At 61.3% G+C, this 15,538-nt stretch overlaps 2 protein-coding genes across 11 annotated transcripts; one reads left to right on the top strand and one right to left on the bottom strand.

Moving 5' to 3' along the window:
- Positions 1–122: 122 nt before the first annotated feature.
- Positions 123–7,801, bottom strand: PATL1 (PAT1 homolog 1, processing body mRNA decay factor). Of its 5 annotated transcripts, none has more exons than XM_086895650.1 (20): positions 7,699–7,801; positions 7,110–7,221; positions 6,814–7,025; positions 6,657–6,734; positions 5,873–6,067; positions 5,684–5,785; positions 5,430–5,519; positions 5,087–5,298; positions 4,925–5,014; positions 4,612–4,795; positions 4,134–4,181; positions 3,499–3,622; positions 3,314–3,411; positions 3,172–3,231; positions 2,916–3,064; positions 2,436–2,595; positions 2,126–2,275; positions 1,645–1,736; positions 1,357–1,506; positions 123–1,176 (listed from the first exon to the last, which is right to left on the bottom strand). In XM_086895650.1, exons 1-20 carry the CDS (start codon positions 7,711–7,713, stop codon positions 1,155–1,157), a joined length of 2,343 nt encoding a protein of 780 aa, XP_086751776.1. In that variant the 5' UTR covers positions 7,714–7,801; the 3' UTR covers positions 123–1,154. The 5 variants fall into 5 exon arrangements, with proteins under 5 accessions (XP_086751776.1, XP_086751777.1, XP_086751778.1 ...); XM_086895651.1 differs by having other exon boundaries at positions 6,657–6,731; XM_086895652.1 differs by lacking the exon at positions 4,134–4,181.
- On the top strand, positions 7,706–15,424 carry STX3 (syntaxin 3). 6 transcript variants are annotated; one of them, XR_015288685.1, is made up of 11 exons: positions 7,706–8,827; positions 10,220–10,297; positions 10,377–10,476; positions 10,571–10,645; positions 10,735–10,802; positions 11,282–11,390; positions 11,593–11,666; positions 11,756–12,432; positions 12,516–12,779; positions 13,255–13,362; positions 13,765–14,244. XR_015288685.1 is itself a non-coding variant. In XM_086895656.1 (11 exons), exons 1-10 carry the CDS (start codon positions 8,798–8,800, stop codon positions 14,823–14,825), a joined length of 858 nt encoding a protein of 285 aa, XP_086751782.1. In that variant the 5' UTR covers positions 7,706–8,797; the 3' UTR covers positions 14,826–14,848; positions 15,047–15,424. The 6 variants fall into 6 exon arrangements, 3 of the variants coding, with proteins under 3 accessions (XP_086751782.1, XP_086751781.1, XP_086751780.1); XM_086895656.1 differs by lacking the exons at positions 13,255–13,362; positions 13,765–14,244 and adding exons at positions 14,748–14,848; positions 15,047–15,424 and having other exon boundaries at positions 11,756–11,890; positions 12,669–12,779; XM_086895655.1 differs by having other exon boundaries at positions 11,756–11,890; positions 12,669–12,779.
- Positions 15,425–15,538: the final 114 nt, after the last annotated feature.

Here is a 15,538-nt window from a genome sequence, read left to right as displayed (position 1 = left end):
GGAGGCAATCCCGAGGCTCGCAGGTTCGAGACCCCCGAGGGGACAGAGCGGGGACAAGGCCGGGACACTGCGGGGTCGCGCAGGGCGGGGCTCGGGCCAGAGAAGGAGAGGCCAGGCTGGCAGCCGTATACAATTCATCTTTATTTACAATACCCTATAAAAATGTAAATTTAGAAACTTTATTCTCATTAACCAGAACCAAAGACTGGAAGGGATGGGGAAGAAAAAAACCAAACAAAAAAAATTACTGCAAGCAAATGAAATTAAGAAAAAAAGGAGTAAAAGGGCGGGGGGGGGGAAGGAAAAAAAACCAAAACAAAAAAGCAGGTAAAAAGAAATAAAATAAAATAATAAATGAACTTTCCACTTGATCTGTCAGAGGAAAAAGACAGGGAAGGAGCTGGGAGCAGCGGAAGGGGGGCTGGTTAATGCCAGGAAGAATTCCGGGGTGAAAAATCCCTATATGTGCAAATCTCATGTTTTTCTTTTTATTTTTAAAAGAAAAAAAAAAAAAAAAAAAAAAAAAAGGTAAAATTATCCCCCAACCACCACCACCACCTTCCCAAGGAGCAGCACAGCTGAATCCACCCGGATCCGATCCAGAGGGGACAGAGACCCGGCTGTGCCTCCCCACCCCGGAGATGCTGGGGCTGATCCCAGGGGGAGGGAAGGAGCCGAATTTTGGGAAGACGAGGCGAGTGTGCGAAACAGGTGTGTGAAGTGTGGGGAAGGGCAGGAAGCAGAGCTCAGTGCTTGTGGGAAGGGCTGGAGAAGGAGCAGGGAAGGAGCGGGGAACCCCTGGCCAAGGATGTGGAGCAAGGGGCTCCCCACTTCCCAGGATCCTCAGTAGTGTGTGTGTGGTGTGTGTGTGTGTGTGTCTGGCGGGGAAGCAGCAGTTTTTGGGGGTGCAAAGGGAGTCAGGGGGAAATTGGGAGCAGCAGGGAAAGGCAGCACTTTGTATGAGGGGTGGGGGGGAGCAGCCAAACAACCCCCTCTTCCTGCTGATCCAGGGACTGGAGGGCAGATGTGCCCCATGTGCCAGGCCGGGTGTCGGGGGAAGTGTGGGGTGAACCGTGTGCCCTCCATCCATCCTTCCTTCCTTCCTTCCATCCTTCCTCTGGAACATTCCGGTGGTGGCGAGGAGCCACGGAGATCTACCGGATCCCCTGCACTAAGCTGGAACCAGGGAACAACAGTGGTGGGGTAAGGAGGGAGGCAATGACTCCCCTCTCCCCAAGCTGCTTTTCCCCACTCCAATCCTTCTCCAGCTGCACCCCCACCTCCGGTTTCCCCCTTCTCCAGGTCCCCTGTTGGAACAGGGCCACATTCCCATGGGAAAAGAGGGCTGGCACTCACTGCAATTTTGTCTCCAGCAGGTTCAGCTTCTGCTGGTCAACATAGCGAGAGAAGAGGGAGATCAAGTTGGAGGGGATGGACACGGGCTTTGCCAAAGCTCCCTGAGGGATCCGCAGGAGCTCCCGGGTTGCCATCAGCATCAGCTCTGTCCTGCCAGAAAAACGGGAGAAGGGAGCAGTGAGAGGCACGGGGGTTCCAGAAACCTGGAGGCTACTTTTTTCTCCCCACGGGGCTGGGAATGTGGTGACGTTCCATGCAGGAAAATGCCAGCCCGGGACAGGGACTCACCATTGGTTGTCCTGCATCAGCTCCGTGTTTGTGTCTGAGCTCTGCAATTCCTCCCCTCGGCTCAGAACCAGGTACAGCAGGGACAGACCAAACTGTGGGAACACAGAGGGGATCAGTTCCCTCCAAGCACTCCTTGGGAAAATCGGACAATCCTCAACACTTCCTAACCCTCCTGGAATGCTGCCACAGGCAGGAAGATCCCTGGCTGCCTTTGCAGGAGGAGGAGGAAGAAAAGACCACAGACCACTGCCAGCCCAGGAGCACTGGAGCAACATTCCCACCCCAAATTCCAGGACTGGAGCATGAAGTACAGCGGGACAGACCCAGAAAATGCTGCCAGGCTGAAGCAGAGCCAGGGGCAACCTCAGGCCATTAATTAATGAGCCAGACACCCTCGGTTAAAGAGTGAGGGGAACACCCCAGCGCTGAGAGGCTGCTGGGGCAATTCCCAAGGCTGGGAAGGGGTGGGGATGAGGAGCACCTTGTTTTGGAGCACAGCAGTGAGGTGCAGGTTGGTGGGAGCGGCGGCGCTCTGAGGTAGGTTCGTGAGCTGCTGCACAAGGCTGGTGACTGTTCCCAAGGGAAGGTGGTAGAGGACGTGGGAAAAGGGCCTCAAGAGGCAGGGAAGCACCTGTGGAGAAAGGAACACAGTTGGGAGCTCAACACACTTCCCTGTGCCTGGCTGGAATTGCAAACAGCTTCTCCCACACAGCCCCCGCAAACCTCTGGCCCCCTCCCAGGAACTGCCATCCTGAAGACACACGGAGCCCTTTCAGCCTCTGGAGCCTCACCTCATCCTGAGCATCCTTCTTGATGAGGAAGGGCAGGTTCCTGGCCGTGGCCATGAGCACGTCGGCCGCTTGCTCTGGAGCCAGGAAGGGGAGGATCCGGGCCACCAGGCGCTTTCCTTTCCGGATGCACATGATCTGCATGAAGTGGTCATCGCTCGGCCTGAGGAGGGAGGGAGAAAGGTGTCAGCCTTCAACTGGGAGTACATCCCAGGGTTATCCCGTACCGGGATCTGCCCCAGCACCAGATGGAAAACACCCATGCCTCAAAAAACATCCCTGAGGAGAGCAAAACTACACAGGAATGACATCCCTAAATCAGCTCTGCCAGTCGGAGGGGATGGAAATTGTGACTTTGTAACCAAAGTGAGGGTAAAATGGATAAAAAAAAAGGTTACTTCAGCTCCCTGCAAGAATCAAACAGATCCACGGAAAACTGGTTTCTGTGGTCCCAGAGTGTTGGAACTCCCAAATCCCGCTCACCTGTCCTGCCCAGGTGCCTTCCCCCTCAGATTGTCGTACATGTCACAGATCTTCTGCTTCCTTTCTCCCATCAGGGCTGGCCGCTCCCCTTCCAGGCTCAGGAGGTAGCGGCGCTCGTAGTCCTCCACGTCCAGGAGGAGGCTGTACGTCTGCAGGAAGCATGGATCACTCAGGAAATCATGGAATGGTTTGGGTTGGCCCACTTTTTATCCCACCATGGACCTCTGAGGGTCAGGATGATCCCCTTCAAACTCACCTTCTCGATGGTGACGAGGGTCTGTCGCCTCTTATCCCGGACCTGCTTCTCCTTTGTCTCCTGCCAGGGAGGGAAGGGGGAATCAGGGCCGTGGGAAGCAGCCACAGGGCTGTGTTGGAAAGGAGGAAGGCCAGGAACTCACATCATCCTCGCTGCGGGACGTCACCACGGCGTCGATCATCTTCCGGGGGTTGTTGACACTGGAGACGGTGAGCTTTCCTAGCGAGCCCTCAAACTGCACTGCAGGAAGGAGGGACAGGGAAGCCGAGGGATGAGCCCCTGTAATCCCTGGATAAAAGGAGCCCTGGGGCTGCTGGAGGGCTTTACCCGGCTTGTAGGTGTGCTCCAGCTTGGCCACCTGTGGGGTGATGAGTTTAGTGCGCTCCTTCTTGGGACCATCACCGTGCACTTCCTCAGCTGCTGCCAACTTCTCCAGCTTCTGGAAGTAATTCTGAGGCAGGGAGAGGAAAGGTTGAGAGCCTTCTCCCAAAAAACCATTGACCATCTCCTTCTCCTCAGCTCCGTTATCTTCTCAACATCATCATTTAAGCCACAGCAGAGTCCATCCTCCTCTCCCATTCCTCAGGATGAGAGAGATCGAGGCTCCTCCTTAACCCTCTCTCAGGACAATGACAAATCCGCTCTCCTTGTGGGGTTCCCAGTCCTTCCCAGCACATCCCAGTTAGCCTGCCTTGCTCCACTAGCACTGTGCCAGGGCCTCCCCACCCCATCCACCCCATTTCACAATGGCAGAGCTTTGGTGACTCACATCCTGCACCAGTTCCTCTTCTCTGCTGGGACCAGCTTACCCACAGGTCCCAGAAAAACTCTGCCACCGCATGAGAGGTGGACTCAACAGCCACAGCTCTTCCATTCCATTCAATCTCCCAAGGACCATCCCAGACATTTCCCTCTCTCCCTGGGAACCCTCAAACAGTCTCCCAACCACCACATTGCTTCACCTGCTCCAAGTCTGGCTTTTCCCAGCATTGTCTGACAATCCCCCATTCCTGAAATGGAAAAAAGCAGAAGCACTCTCTCCCTATCCACCTTCTCCACTGCACTCCTTGGATTCCCACAGGATTCACCACCACCATTCCCAGTCAGACCAAAGTCAGCCTTTCCCTGCCCAAGGATCTCAAGATCTTGAGTTTTCCATTTAGCATCTCCCTTGTCTCATTCCAAGGGTTTTATCCTGACTCTGTCACACTTCTGATGGAGAGGAGCTGCTCTCCTGTTATCCCAGACCAGAGATTGGTGTATCCCAACATCTCACTCCTGGAAATCTCGCCCAAGGAGTCAGCTCTTCCCAAGGATGCTGATCCCACCCTGTCCCTCTGCCTTCCTATTCCAGGAAGAAAGCAATCCACTGGATCTCTCTCTGCACCCCATTCCCACCCAATACCCAATGGACAAGGGGAAGATCCTGCTCCCAAGTACCTGATAATAATAATCATCCAGGTAGGGATCAGTGCTCTGCAGCTGCATCATCTGGATCTTGGACACCCAGTCCTTTTCCCGCTGCAGCATGAGGTTGGCATAGGGATCCTTACGGATCTGCTCCTGATGGCTGCTCCGGTGGCCCCCTCGGTCCCCCCCGGAGCCGTTGAGGCTCCGGTGCTGGCTGGCAGGAGAAGAAGGGCACCCGTGAGCACACCGGAGCTACAGGAAGGGACAGAGAGGGGGGACAGGTGACCCCAGAAGCAGGACACGTCCCCGTGCCACGCGGCCCCGTCCCTGTCCCCGCACTCACTTCCGGTTCTGCTGCTGCCGCTGGTGCAGGAGCCGGCGGTGCTGGGGGTGCAAATGGGTCGTGTCCGGCCGGAACATCTGGGTCTGCGGCCTGGGGAGAGCGGGAATTGTCAGGGATGGATGCAGGGAGAGGCTGGGATGCTGGGACAGGGACAGCACCGACCTCAGGTTCTGCAGGTGGGATCCGGGGCCCGGAGGGTGAGGCAGCTGCGAGGGGGGCGGGGCAGGGGGAGCCCCGAAAAAGGCACGGAACCCACCGGCTGGGGACATCATCTGCCCAACTCTGCCCTGGAGCAGCTTGGGATTCACGGAGGGCAGCGGGCTCCCCACCAGCCCGGACACCCGGGCAAACTGGCTGGGGGACATTCGGCCGGCCTGGAGGGGCAGAGAGGACACCTGGAGTCAGCCGGGTGGGAAAAGGATCTGGGATGGCCGGCAAGAGCCATGGAAAGCCAAGTCCCAGAGCCAGGAGGAAAAGTGGGATAAAGCACAGGAAGGAGCTTTACCTGGGCTCCTCCAAGCAGCTGGGCTCTCTGCAGGTGCGTGAGAACGGGAGGGACACTGTGGGGGAACGGGTGGCCCAGGAGGGAGGAATTCTGGGGAAAAAGTTGGGAAAAGGGACCCCAGTCACAGATCACAATTGGCAGAAGGGACAAATCCCAGGAAGGCCAGGCTCTGTGGGGTGCGGATGAGCCACAGGAACACAGGGAGGGGCCTGGTCATCAATCCCCAGAAAAAAGGTGGAGAGAAAGCTAGATACCGGAACATTGCAGAGCTGGTTGGGGGACATCCTCTCTCCATAGGGAGTGGGATAACGCTGCTGCATGGTAGCTCGGATGTGGACAGGCTTGGGACACAGGATCTGGGAAGAGACAAGTGGCACAGTCACTCCCCTGGGAAGCAGCTTACACCCCTGGGAGCCGTGGGAAGTTGGGAAGTGAGGAGGTACCTGCTGGTTGAAGTTTGGGATGGCGGCCTGTTTCGGGGGGGTGCCGATGGGAACGGCCCGGACCGGGGGGCTGCCGATGATGGGGGACGAGGAGCGCCGGGGCAGCGCCCGCTCCGATGGATCCCGCTCCTCATCCCGAGCCTGCAGAGGCCTCTGGGGAAGGGCATAATCCAGCACGGACACGGGTGGCATCTCCTGTGGGAGGAATGGGAGGGACACACCCATTCCCTGAGAGTCACAGGCTGGGACAAGGAGGAGGGTCAGTGTCCCCACTTCCTACTGTCAGCTCTCCATGTCCCACTGTGCTTCCCTGGGATCTCCACGTGACGTTGGGCATTCCTGAAGCTGTGACTGCCAAGAGCATCCCGTTTGGGATAACAGGGCGTGGGGTGGGAATTCTGGGTCACCTCCCAGCCCGGCAGAGCCAGGAGAGAGTTGGGAGAGGATTGGACACGCAGCACTTCAAAGCCTGACTCTTAATGAAACCACAACAACACAAAAATCCTCTGCCTCCAGGCATCAACATTCCCAGATCCTGCTGGGAGCCCTGAAATCCCTCAGACATCACCAGGCATCCCAGAACAGCAAAAATCTGCCATCCCAGCCCTCCAGGGTCCAATGTGGGGACAGGGTCACCAAGAGGGTGACAGCTATGAGGGTCCCCCACAAGCCACGGATGCAGCTGGAGGGAAGCGGGACACTCCACTATCCCAGCAACAGTTTATCCCACCCAGCTGGTTGCCACGGGCATTTGGGATCACCAGGGAAGAGCCCCCTGCCCTACCTGAGCGAGGAGCGGCCCCCGGATGCGCCGCAGCACAGCTGAACTGTCCCAGATGCTGGAATTCAGCCCTCCAGGCTGCTGCAGAGCACAAGGAGAGTCAGGACGGCGCAGCGAGATCCATCCTCACATGCCCCGGGATCCCCCAGCCCATCCCCACCTGCGGGGGGTCCCTGGTGTGCACGGCCTGCATGATGGCCGGGTCCTCCAGCTCGCTGTCGATGACAAGTCGCGTGAGCCGCTCGGCCAGCGCGTCCTCGGGATCACCCAGAACATCCCCGTCGTTCCCAATGGGACCGTCCGGCTCCCGGCTCGACCCGGCCTTATCCTCCAGCTCCGCCAGCCGCTCGTGGGCCTCCTGCCAGTCATCATCTGCGAGGGGACACAGGGTGAGGGACATGAGCCAGGGGGATCTGTGGGCTCAGGGACATCTGGGGGTGACGCTCAGGGTCTCACCGACGGCCCCGGCCCCAAAGGTGTCATCGTTGAACTGGTCGATGTCTTCATCCTCCTCCCCCAGGGCCTGGAAGGCATCTTCATCCTCGTCCAGCGGGCAGTCCTCCAGGGACTGGGACAGCCGGGGATGGGGTCAGCCCCACTGTACCTCCCTGATGACCCCCCATCCCATTATATCTGTACAATAATGCCTTCAACCAGCGATACCTCCCCCAGCCCCATTATCCACCCCGGAAATCCCCCCAACTCGTTATTCCTATGCAGTGACTCCCCCAACCCGTTACATCTCCCCAATGACCCCTCCAGACCTAGAGAGTCACCCCTCCCGTTATACGCTCCCCCAGCCCGTTATAGTTCCCCAGTGACCCCAGACTCCTTCTGCCACCCTGGAGCTCCCTCCCAGCCCCTCAGACCCCCTCAGGGACCGCCCTCCCCAACTCCTTTTACCTCCCCCGCACCAGCCCGTTATAACCCCCCCCACCCCGTTACACCGCCCCAGTGCCGTCCCGGCGCGTTTCTCCCGCAGGCCCCGCGGGGCCCCGCCCGCTCTGGCCCCCCCCCGGCTCCTCCCCGGCCCCTCCCCGCTCACCGGGTACCGGAACATGGCGGCGCCGGCGCCCCCCGCCCGCAGGCTCCGCGCCGCCCGACCAGGCCCCGGGCCCCGCCGCGCATGCGCCGCCGCGGGCGCAGCAGCATGACGTCATCCGCCGCAACCTCCCCGTGCCACGCCCGCCGGCGCGCGATGGGGCGGAGCCAACGAGGGCCACGCCCAACGGAGACCACGCCCCTCTTGTGTGTTTCTTAAAGAGGTAGCGTCCCTTTTTCTACCCCGCACAGCTGTGACAGCCGCGTGCCCCCCAGTGCCATCCATGCCCGATGTCACTCCATCCATAGCTCCCGCAGTGCCCGCCCAGCCCTGTCCCCAGCTGTGCCCCATCCACAGTCATGTTCCCTAGCTGTGTCCTCTGTCCCCAGCTGTGTCTCCCCCAGCCGTGACCCCTGTCCCCAGTCACGACCCTCACTTGTGTCCCCTAATTGCAGCCATGTCCTCAAGCTGTCCCCTGTGCCTGCTCATGTCCCGTCTCCAGCCGTGTCCCCCCAGCTGTGTCTTGAACCCACGGCTGTGTCCCGCCCCCAGCTGTGTCCCCAGCTGTGACCCCTATCCACAGCCTCGTCCCACCGAGTGGTGCCCCCTGAACCCAGCTGTGACCCACACCCACAGCCGTGTCCCCAGCTGTGTCCCCCCAGCCGCGTTCTCTGTCCCCAGCCGTCCTCCCGCTGCAGCCACACGTGGCAGGGGGTGACACGTCCTCACCGTGGGACCCCCGTGGGGCATCAGCTTCCTCATCGCCTCCAAACCCACATCCTCCCCCACCTCTGTCACCTCCCGGGGTGCCCGGGGCCACCCCCAGCTACCGTCTGTAGCGGCTCCGGTGTCACCGGGTGTCCCAGGTGAAGGGGCGGCTCCAGCTCGTCCCTCCCCTCGGCGCCTTCCTTGTGCCCGTCACTGGGGATTAGCGCAGGGACAGCCCCGGGCTTGGGGACAGGCACAGGGGCCAGGGCCACCCGCCACCTCGCCTGGATGTAGGAGGCCTGGCCGAGCGGCGAGGACCGAGGGTGACATCCCCCATCCCTGCGCTGGGCGAGGACGGGGACCCCCCCGCGCCCCCCCAGCCTTTGGGGGCACCATGAAGGACCGGCTGGAGCAGCTCAAGGCGGTGAGGGACTCCGGGCGTGGGGAGGGGACAGGGGACAACTCCAGGGGGCCCCTCAGGAAAAGGGTGACACCGGGATGGGGGTCCCCGAGACCCCAGCCCGTGGTGGGCGGGGACATCACGGGGAGAGGGAGCCTCAAAAACCAAGTCTGTGGTGGATGGGGACGTCACGGGGTGGATGTCACCAAAATGCCACCCCACGGTGCCCGGGGGTGTCACGGGGGTGGGGGGTGACGTCCACGGTGGACTGGGGTCTTGGGAAGACCCCAATCCATGGTGAGCGGGGACACCACGGGATGGATGGCCCCGAGACCTCACCCCACTGTGCGTGGGGGTGTCACGGGGGTCACCCCATGGCAGATGGGGGACCCTGAGCCTCACTCAACGCGGGTGTCAGGTGGGAGGGACTGGGGGGGGGCATCCCCGTGCTGTTTGGGGGGACGGTGGGTGTTTTGGGGTGACGTGACCCTCCCAGTTGAGTCCTGTCCCCCCAGGCCGTGGGGTGCGATGGGGAGACACCAGCCCACACCCGGCCTATGGGAGGTGTCCATCCCGCAGGGAATGGCAGTGGATTTGGAGTGCCCACACCCCATTCTGCACCCCACACTTCCCCATGTTCCTGGCACCAGCGCCACTTCCTTCTCCCTTTTCCCGCTCTGCCGTGGGGCCCCACTTCCCCCCACTCCTGGGGGGCTCCCCCTGCTCCCCAGCAGGATCATGTGCCACGGATGGTGGGGTCCCAGCAGGCCCCCAACTCGCAGCCGGGCCCCTCGCCGTGGCAGGGAGGCTTGGCAGGGATTTACCAGGATTATGGAGCCATCAGATAAAGCCCTCAGGGGAGAGCGAAGGGATTAATTTTATTTTTACTCCAGCAGCAGGAGGAGGGGGTTGGGGGGGTCTCAGCCTGGGGTCTGTCCCCCTCTCCAGGACACCCCAACAGCAGCCCCGGGGTGCTGTTGGAGCTGAGGGGCTGAGGGGAGGCAGCAGGGCTGAGACTGGGTTTTGGGAAGGGCTGGATTTGTGTGGGCTCCCGCACATGGGTGGGGGCCTGGGCACTACACCAGAGTGAAGGGCACCAGCCACCTTCCTGCCCCCCAGGGCTGCCCCAGACCTGCCGTGGGGCCACGGTCTGGGACATAAACCCTGTCCCATCCCCATCCCATTGCTGTCCCCGTTCCCTCCCTCTGGCCGAGCCCAGCAATCCCTTAATTCCCAGCCACGTGTGGCCAGATGTGAGCTGTGCTCAGCCCCCCCCGGCTGTCCCCTGCTGCAGATGTCCCCCCCTGTGCTACCACATCCCCATGGCTACTCCCCCCCTGTCCCTGTCACCCCTGGGGAGCCCCTGGGGGACTCTGGCAGGGCAGAGGGTCCACCCTGAGCGCTGTGTCCCAACAGAAGCAGGATGCGGATGACGAGGAGGAGCTGGAGATCGCCGTGGACAACACGGCCTTCATGGATGAGTTCTTCGCGGAGGTGAGGGAGGGCTGGGAGTGGGGCTGGGGGGCGTAGGGCTGCCTCCTTACCCCCCCAAAATCCTCCCGGGCGTGCCCAGATTGAGGAGACCCGGCAGAACATCGACAAGATCTCAGAGAACGTGGAGGAAGCCAAGAAGCTCTACAGCATCATCCTCTCGGCCCCTATCCCAGAGCAGAGTGAGTGCTGTCACCGTGTCCCCACAGCCTCCCCTGCTCACAGGGACCTTCCCTGGGAACATTCCCATGGTGGCTCACACCCATGATCCCACAGAGACCAAAGATGACCTGGAGCAGCTGACGGCAGAGATCAAGAAAATGGCCAACAGTGTCCGTAACAAGCTGAAGAGTGAGTGTCCCTGTCCCCTTGGGACCCTGGGATCACGGGGGCTGGCAGTGGGAAAGGTTCCTGATGGGTTGAGGTCTGTCCCCCTCCAGGTATGGAGAGGAACATCGAGCAGGATGAGGCACGATCCTCCGCCGACCTTCGGATACGCAAGTCCCAGGTGAGCTCTGGTCCACAGCCAGTGTCCCCAGGTCCCACCCTGTCTCCCACAGGCTGGTGATGTGGCATGTCCAGGGGTCCCCAAGTCTCCCCAGTTCTATCCCCTGTGATCCCAGGCCTTGTGTCCCTCTGCCCTGTCCCCAACACTCTGTCCTGTCACCCTGGGACATGCTATATCCAGGGTCCCTGGCTCTCATTGTCCTGTCCATCCTGGGATCAGCAACATGCCATACCCAGAGTGTCACTGATCTGACTTCCTGTCCCCATCCCCAGCACCTCATCTTGTCCCCTGGGCAGCGACACACCTCTGTCCTCGTTCCTGTCCTCTGAAAATGGCCCATGGGGACATGCCATGCCTGGGGTGTTCCATGTCCTCGTTCCCAGGAGCAGGTCCAGTCCCCCAGGGTCACACCATGCCCTGGGGTGTCCCCATCCCAAAGTCCCCCATCACCATCCTCACATCCCTGTCCCTGTCCCCAGCACTCAGTCCTGTCCCGCAAGTTCGTGGACGTCATGACCAAGTACAACGAGGCGCAGGTGGATTTCCGGGAGCGGAGCAAGGGCCGGATCCAGCGCCAGCTGGAAATCAGTGCGTGACCGAGCCCCGCGGGTGGGTGGGCACGGCCGGGGCATCAACCCCACATCCTTTCATAAAGTGGGAGGAACCAACTCATCCAGACCCCTCCCATTTGACCAAGTTTAGTTAAGTGGGTGGGGCCAGGCCATACAGACTCCACCCCTTATCCCAGACTGGGCGGGGCCCGTCCTCATCCCTCTTCACGTGCCCGCAGCCGGCAAGAACACGACAGACGAGGAGCTGGAGGAGATGCTGGAGAGTGGGAACCCCTCCATCTTCACCTCGGGGGTGAGCCCTGACATGGGGGGGGACACCAGGGGACACAGGGGTGTGTCACAGGGCCAGGCCCCCCCGCTGACGTTCCCCTGCCCCTGCAGATCATGGACTCGCAGATCTCGAAGCAGGCGCTGAGCGAGATCGAGGGGCGGCACAAGGACATCGTGCGCCTGGAGAGCAGCATCAAGGAGCTCCACGATATGTTCGTGGACATCGCCATGCTGGTGGAGAACCAGGTACGGGCTCATGCAGGGACCTGGCTGTGGGGACACAGGAACACACAGGGACAAGCGGGGACCTGGACATGGGATCACAGAGATGAGCAGGGACCTGTGGACAGTATGAACAGTGATCTGAGCATGGGGACAAGCAGGAACCTGGGTGTGGTGTCACAGGGATAACCTGTGTATGGGGACACGGACATGAGCAGGGATTTGGGCAGAGGGTCACAGGAATGTGCAGGGACCCACATATGGGGACCAGCAGGGACCTATGCATAGGGTGACCAGGGACAAACAGGGACCTGAGCGTAGGGTCACAGGGACCTGCACGGGACTGTGGAGTGGCCCAGGGACCCACACAGGGGGTCCAGGCATGGAGCGATATGGGCTGGGGTGGTTACCACTGCACGTGTTCCCACGGAGCCACCCACCACCCCACGGTGGCCGGGAGAGGGGACACAGGAGCGTCCCCCGCCCTGTGGTGGTGCCGTCCCCTCTCTCAGCCCCTCTCTGTCCCCCCATGCCACGTGAGGAGCTGCTGCATGCCCTGGGGATGGGTGAGTACCTGTGTGTGTGGGCGTGCCACGTGCTGTGGGGCTGTGTCACCGTGTCCCCACCAACCCTGTCCCTTCTCCCCCAGGGAGGGCTGCTGGATAGCGCGGAGCCCAGCATGTGGAGCAGAGCACAGAGACGATCTGGTGCCGGGGCCAGGCGCGCCAGGTGGGTGGGTGCCAGCACCCCGGGGTGCTCTCAGTGTCCCCCCCTCTCTCTGTGTCCCCCGGGTGCTCCCTAGGGAGCCATGATCGACCGCATAGAGAACAACATGGACCAGTCCGTCGGGTTCGTGGAACGGGCCGTGGCTGACACCAAAAAGGCTGTGAAGTACCAAAGTGAGGCCAGGAGGGTGAGACAGACCAACAGCCCCCTTGTCCCCTCCATAGCTCCCAGTGTCCCCATTGTATCCCCCAATGTCCCCTCTGTAGCCCCTAGCATCCCAGAGGTACCCCCAGTGCTCTCCTCTGGCCCTCATTGTGCCTTCACATCTCACAGTGTTCCCAGCACCTCCCCAGCAGCCCTGAGATTCCCTTATTTCCCTCAGTCACCTCCTGTCACCTCAGCCACCCCTCATATCCCCCAGCTGAACCCAGTGGCTCCCACCTCCCCGCAGTGACCCCATGGCAGCTCTGTCCCTCTCTGTCCCACTGCCACCCCTGCACCCCCTCCCACCCTCAGGTGTGATGAGCTGGTGAGGACTCAGCCCCTCCTGCCCCATCCCCAGGGCTCTGCAGCACCTCTGGCTCTCCAGAGCCCCTTGGTGCCCCCATGTCCCCCCCCACAGGACAGGTGTCACCAGCCCCGACTCGCCCCTGTTCCCCCAGAAGCTGCTGATTTTGGTGGCAGTGGCCGTGCTCTTGCTGGGGACAGTTGCCCTCATCATTGGACTCTCGGTTGGGCTGAACATGAAATAGCTCCTGGGGCAGGGGTCTGTAAGTGTTGGGACCCCCACTGCTGGGACACAGAGCCCTAGGGGATCCCAGTGTCATCTCCTGCTTGGGGGGCTCCAGTGCTTTAGGATTTGGGATTTGGGGTGCTGGGTTTGGTGATCTCAGGTCTGCAGTGCTGAGGGTGTTCTTTGAGGGTCTGCAGTATTTGGGGGTCTGCAATGTCTGGGGGCCCCTGGTGCTCTGGGGTCTGCATTTTTTGGGGTCTGCAGTGCTTGAGGGTCTGTGTTGTTCGAGGGTCTGCATTCCTTGGGGGTCCGTGTTGCTCCAGGCTCTGGATTTTGTGTCTTCCTCACATCCATCTCTGCCATCCCCGCTCCCTCCTTCCTGCTGCAGACCCCATCCCCTTCCCTGCCGGCGTCTCCAGCTCCCCTTTCCCTCCTCCAGACGCTCCCGACCATCCCAGCGATGTCACCTCCCGGCGGGATCCTGGACCCCTCCTCTCCCCCCTCCTCCCGGACCTGCTGCTCCCAGCCCTCCGTGTCCCGGTTCCCGCCGCGGGTTCCAGCACCGCCGCCTTTCCCGCCCATCCTGCCGCTCCCTGGGATCTGCTCCTCATGTCCCCACGGAAAGGGACAGGATTCCGATTCCGTCCGTCCCCTTGGGACTCGGCCACCGGTGCCACAGCCCCAGCGAAGGGTGACAAGGACACAAATCCGAGGGCCGGGCGCTCGCCTGCGGTGGAGTGAGGGCGAGAATAGGGACAGGACACGGGGCTTGGTGGCACCAGCATGGTTTGTTGTCACCGTGCTGTGACAGACAGATCTGTCGGGGTCTCCATCCCCTCTCGGCTTTGATGTCCGGGCGGGAGGATGTGTTGATCGTGGGTATTTAACTCCCATTGTAATAAAATCCCGCTGATCCCGCCCTGCGCCTCCTCTCCGTGCTGGCACCGGCAACACCCAAAGCCACCGGCACGGCTCTGGCTCGGCTCCCGGTGTCCAGGGATCTGGGGCTGGACCGGCCCCGTTTCCCGGTGCTGTAGGACACGAGGGGGAAGCACGGGGCTGGGGACACCCCCAACTCCTGGCCCTGTCCAGACACTCCCCCCCCCGCCCCAAGTTTTTGGGTAAGTCACAGTGTTTGGTCACCTGTCCCAGAGCATGCTGGCACTGTCACCTCTCTGTGCTACACAGAACCAGCTCATACCTGTCCTGCCACCTTCCCTGTCCCCTCCCCAGCCCCTGTCCTTGTCCTTTGCCCTATCTCTGTCCTTTCTCCCCACTCCACAGCCCCAATCCTTGTTGTCCCCCTCCCCATTCCTTGCCCCCCTCCCCAGCCCCATCCTTATCCTGTGTTCCTGCCCAGCCCATTCCCTGTCCCCCTCCCCAGCAGTGTCCCTGCCTCACATTCCCTGTCTCCCCGAGCAGAAGAAGATCATGATCATGTTGTGCTGCATCATCCTCGCCATCATCCTGGCATCCAGCATCGGGAGCATCTTCGCCTGAGCTCCCCACCCGCTGCCCTCCAGGTGACAGGGACAGGGCTGGGGGTGGCACAGGGGGGTCCCTGGTACACCCCAATCCCAGGGAGCGGGTTCAGGCCTTGCTGGGGTTGGATTCACCCTGAGTGTCCCCAGGTTGCCACGCTGGGGAGGGAGGGGGATGGTGACAGCACTAGGAGACACGTCCCCTTCCTGAGTGTCCCTTCATCTTCCTCCCTGTCACAGGTGGCCTTTCCCCCTCCTGTCCCCCTGCCCGGATGATCCATCGGAGAGATCCCGGCCAAGCCCTGATCCCCGAGGACATCCCACGTGTCCCTGGAGGAGTGGAGCCCTCCCACTGCACCCCCCACTCCCCTCCCAGCGCCAAGGTCTCCTCTCTCCTCCTCCTCCTCCTCCACTCGGGTGACAGTCGGTGGCCGCTGTGACAAGCAGCCCCTCCTCGGTGGCACGGAGCGGCCGGAGGGGCCGTGTCCCTCTCGGGAGGGGGACACAGGGCTCTGCCTTGCCGGGGCGGCCGGAGGAGCCTCTCCCTGTGCTTGGAGCTCCTTGGATGTGCAGCCACCCATGCTGGAGCCTTCCTCCTCAATAAAGAGCTCACCCACACTCTGCCTCCTGGCTCTGACCCGATCCGTGGATCCCTCAGGATGCTCCCAGCTCTTAAAATCCACTTTGGGATAGAGAATCTCGTGCTTCAAACCCCGATCCATTTATCCCCCA

This window comes from Cyanistes caeruleus, chromosome 6 (assembly GCF_971803275.1).
Source record: "Cyanistes caeruleus chromosome 6, bCyaCae1.hap1.1, whole genome shotgun sequence".
NCBI classification, from domain to species: domain Eukaryota; kingdom Metazoa; phylum Chordata; class Aves; order Passeriformes; family Paridae; genus Cyanistes; species Cyanistes caeruleus.
This window is presented reverse-complemented; position numbering and strand designations above follow the sequence as displayed.

What these genes read in the sequence shown, in the direction of transcription:
- PATL1 (XM_086895649.1), bottom strand. An exon ending in GGGGGCCGCTCCTCGCTCAG is followed by an intron (nt 6,068 to 6,656) that starts GTAGGGCAGGGG and finishes TTCCTCCCACAG; the next exon opens with GAGATGCCACCCGTGTCCGT. An exon ending in TGGATGATTATTATTATCAG is followed by an intron (nt 3,623 to 4,611) that starts GTACTTGGGAGC and finishes TCCCTGCCTCAG; the next exon opens with AATTACTTCCAGAAGCTGGA.
- STX3 (XM_086895654.1), top strand. Translation starts at nt 8,798, where the DNA reads ATGAAGGACCGGCTGGAGCAGCTCAAGGCG. An exon ending in TGGATGAGTTCTTCGCGGAG is followed by an intron (nt 10,298 to 10,376) that starts GTGAGGGAGGGC and finishes GGGCGTGCCCAG; the next exon opens with ATTGAGGAGACCCGGCAGAA. An exon ending in CCAGCGCCAGCTGGAAATCA is followed by an intron (nt 11,391 to 11,592) that starts GTGCGTGACCGA and finishes ACGTGCCCGCAG; the next exon opens with CCGGCAAGAACACGACAGAC.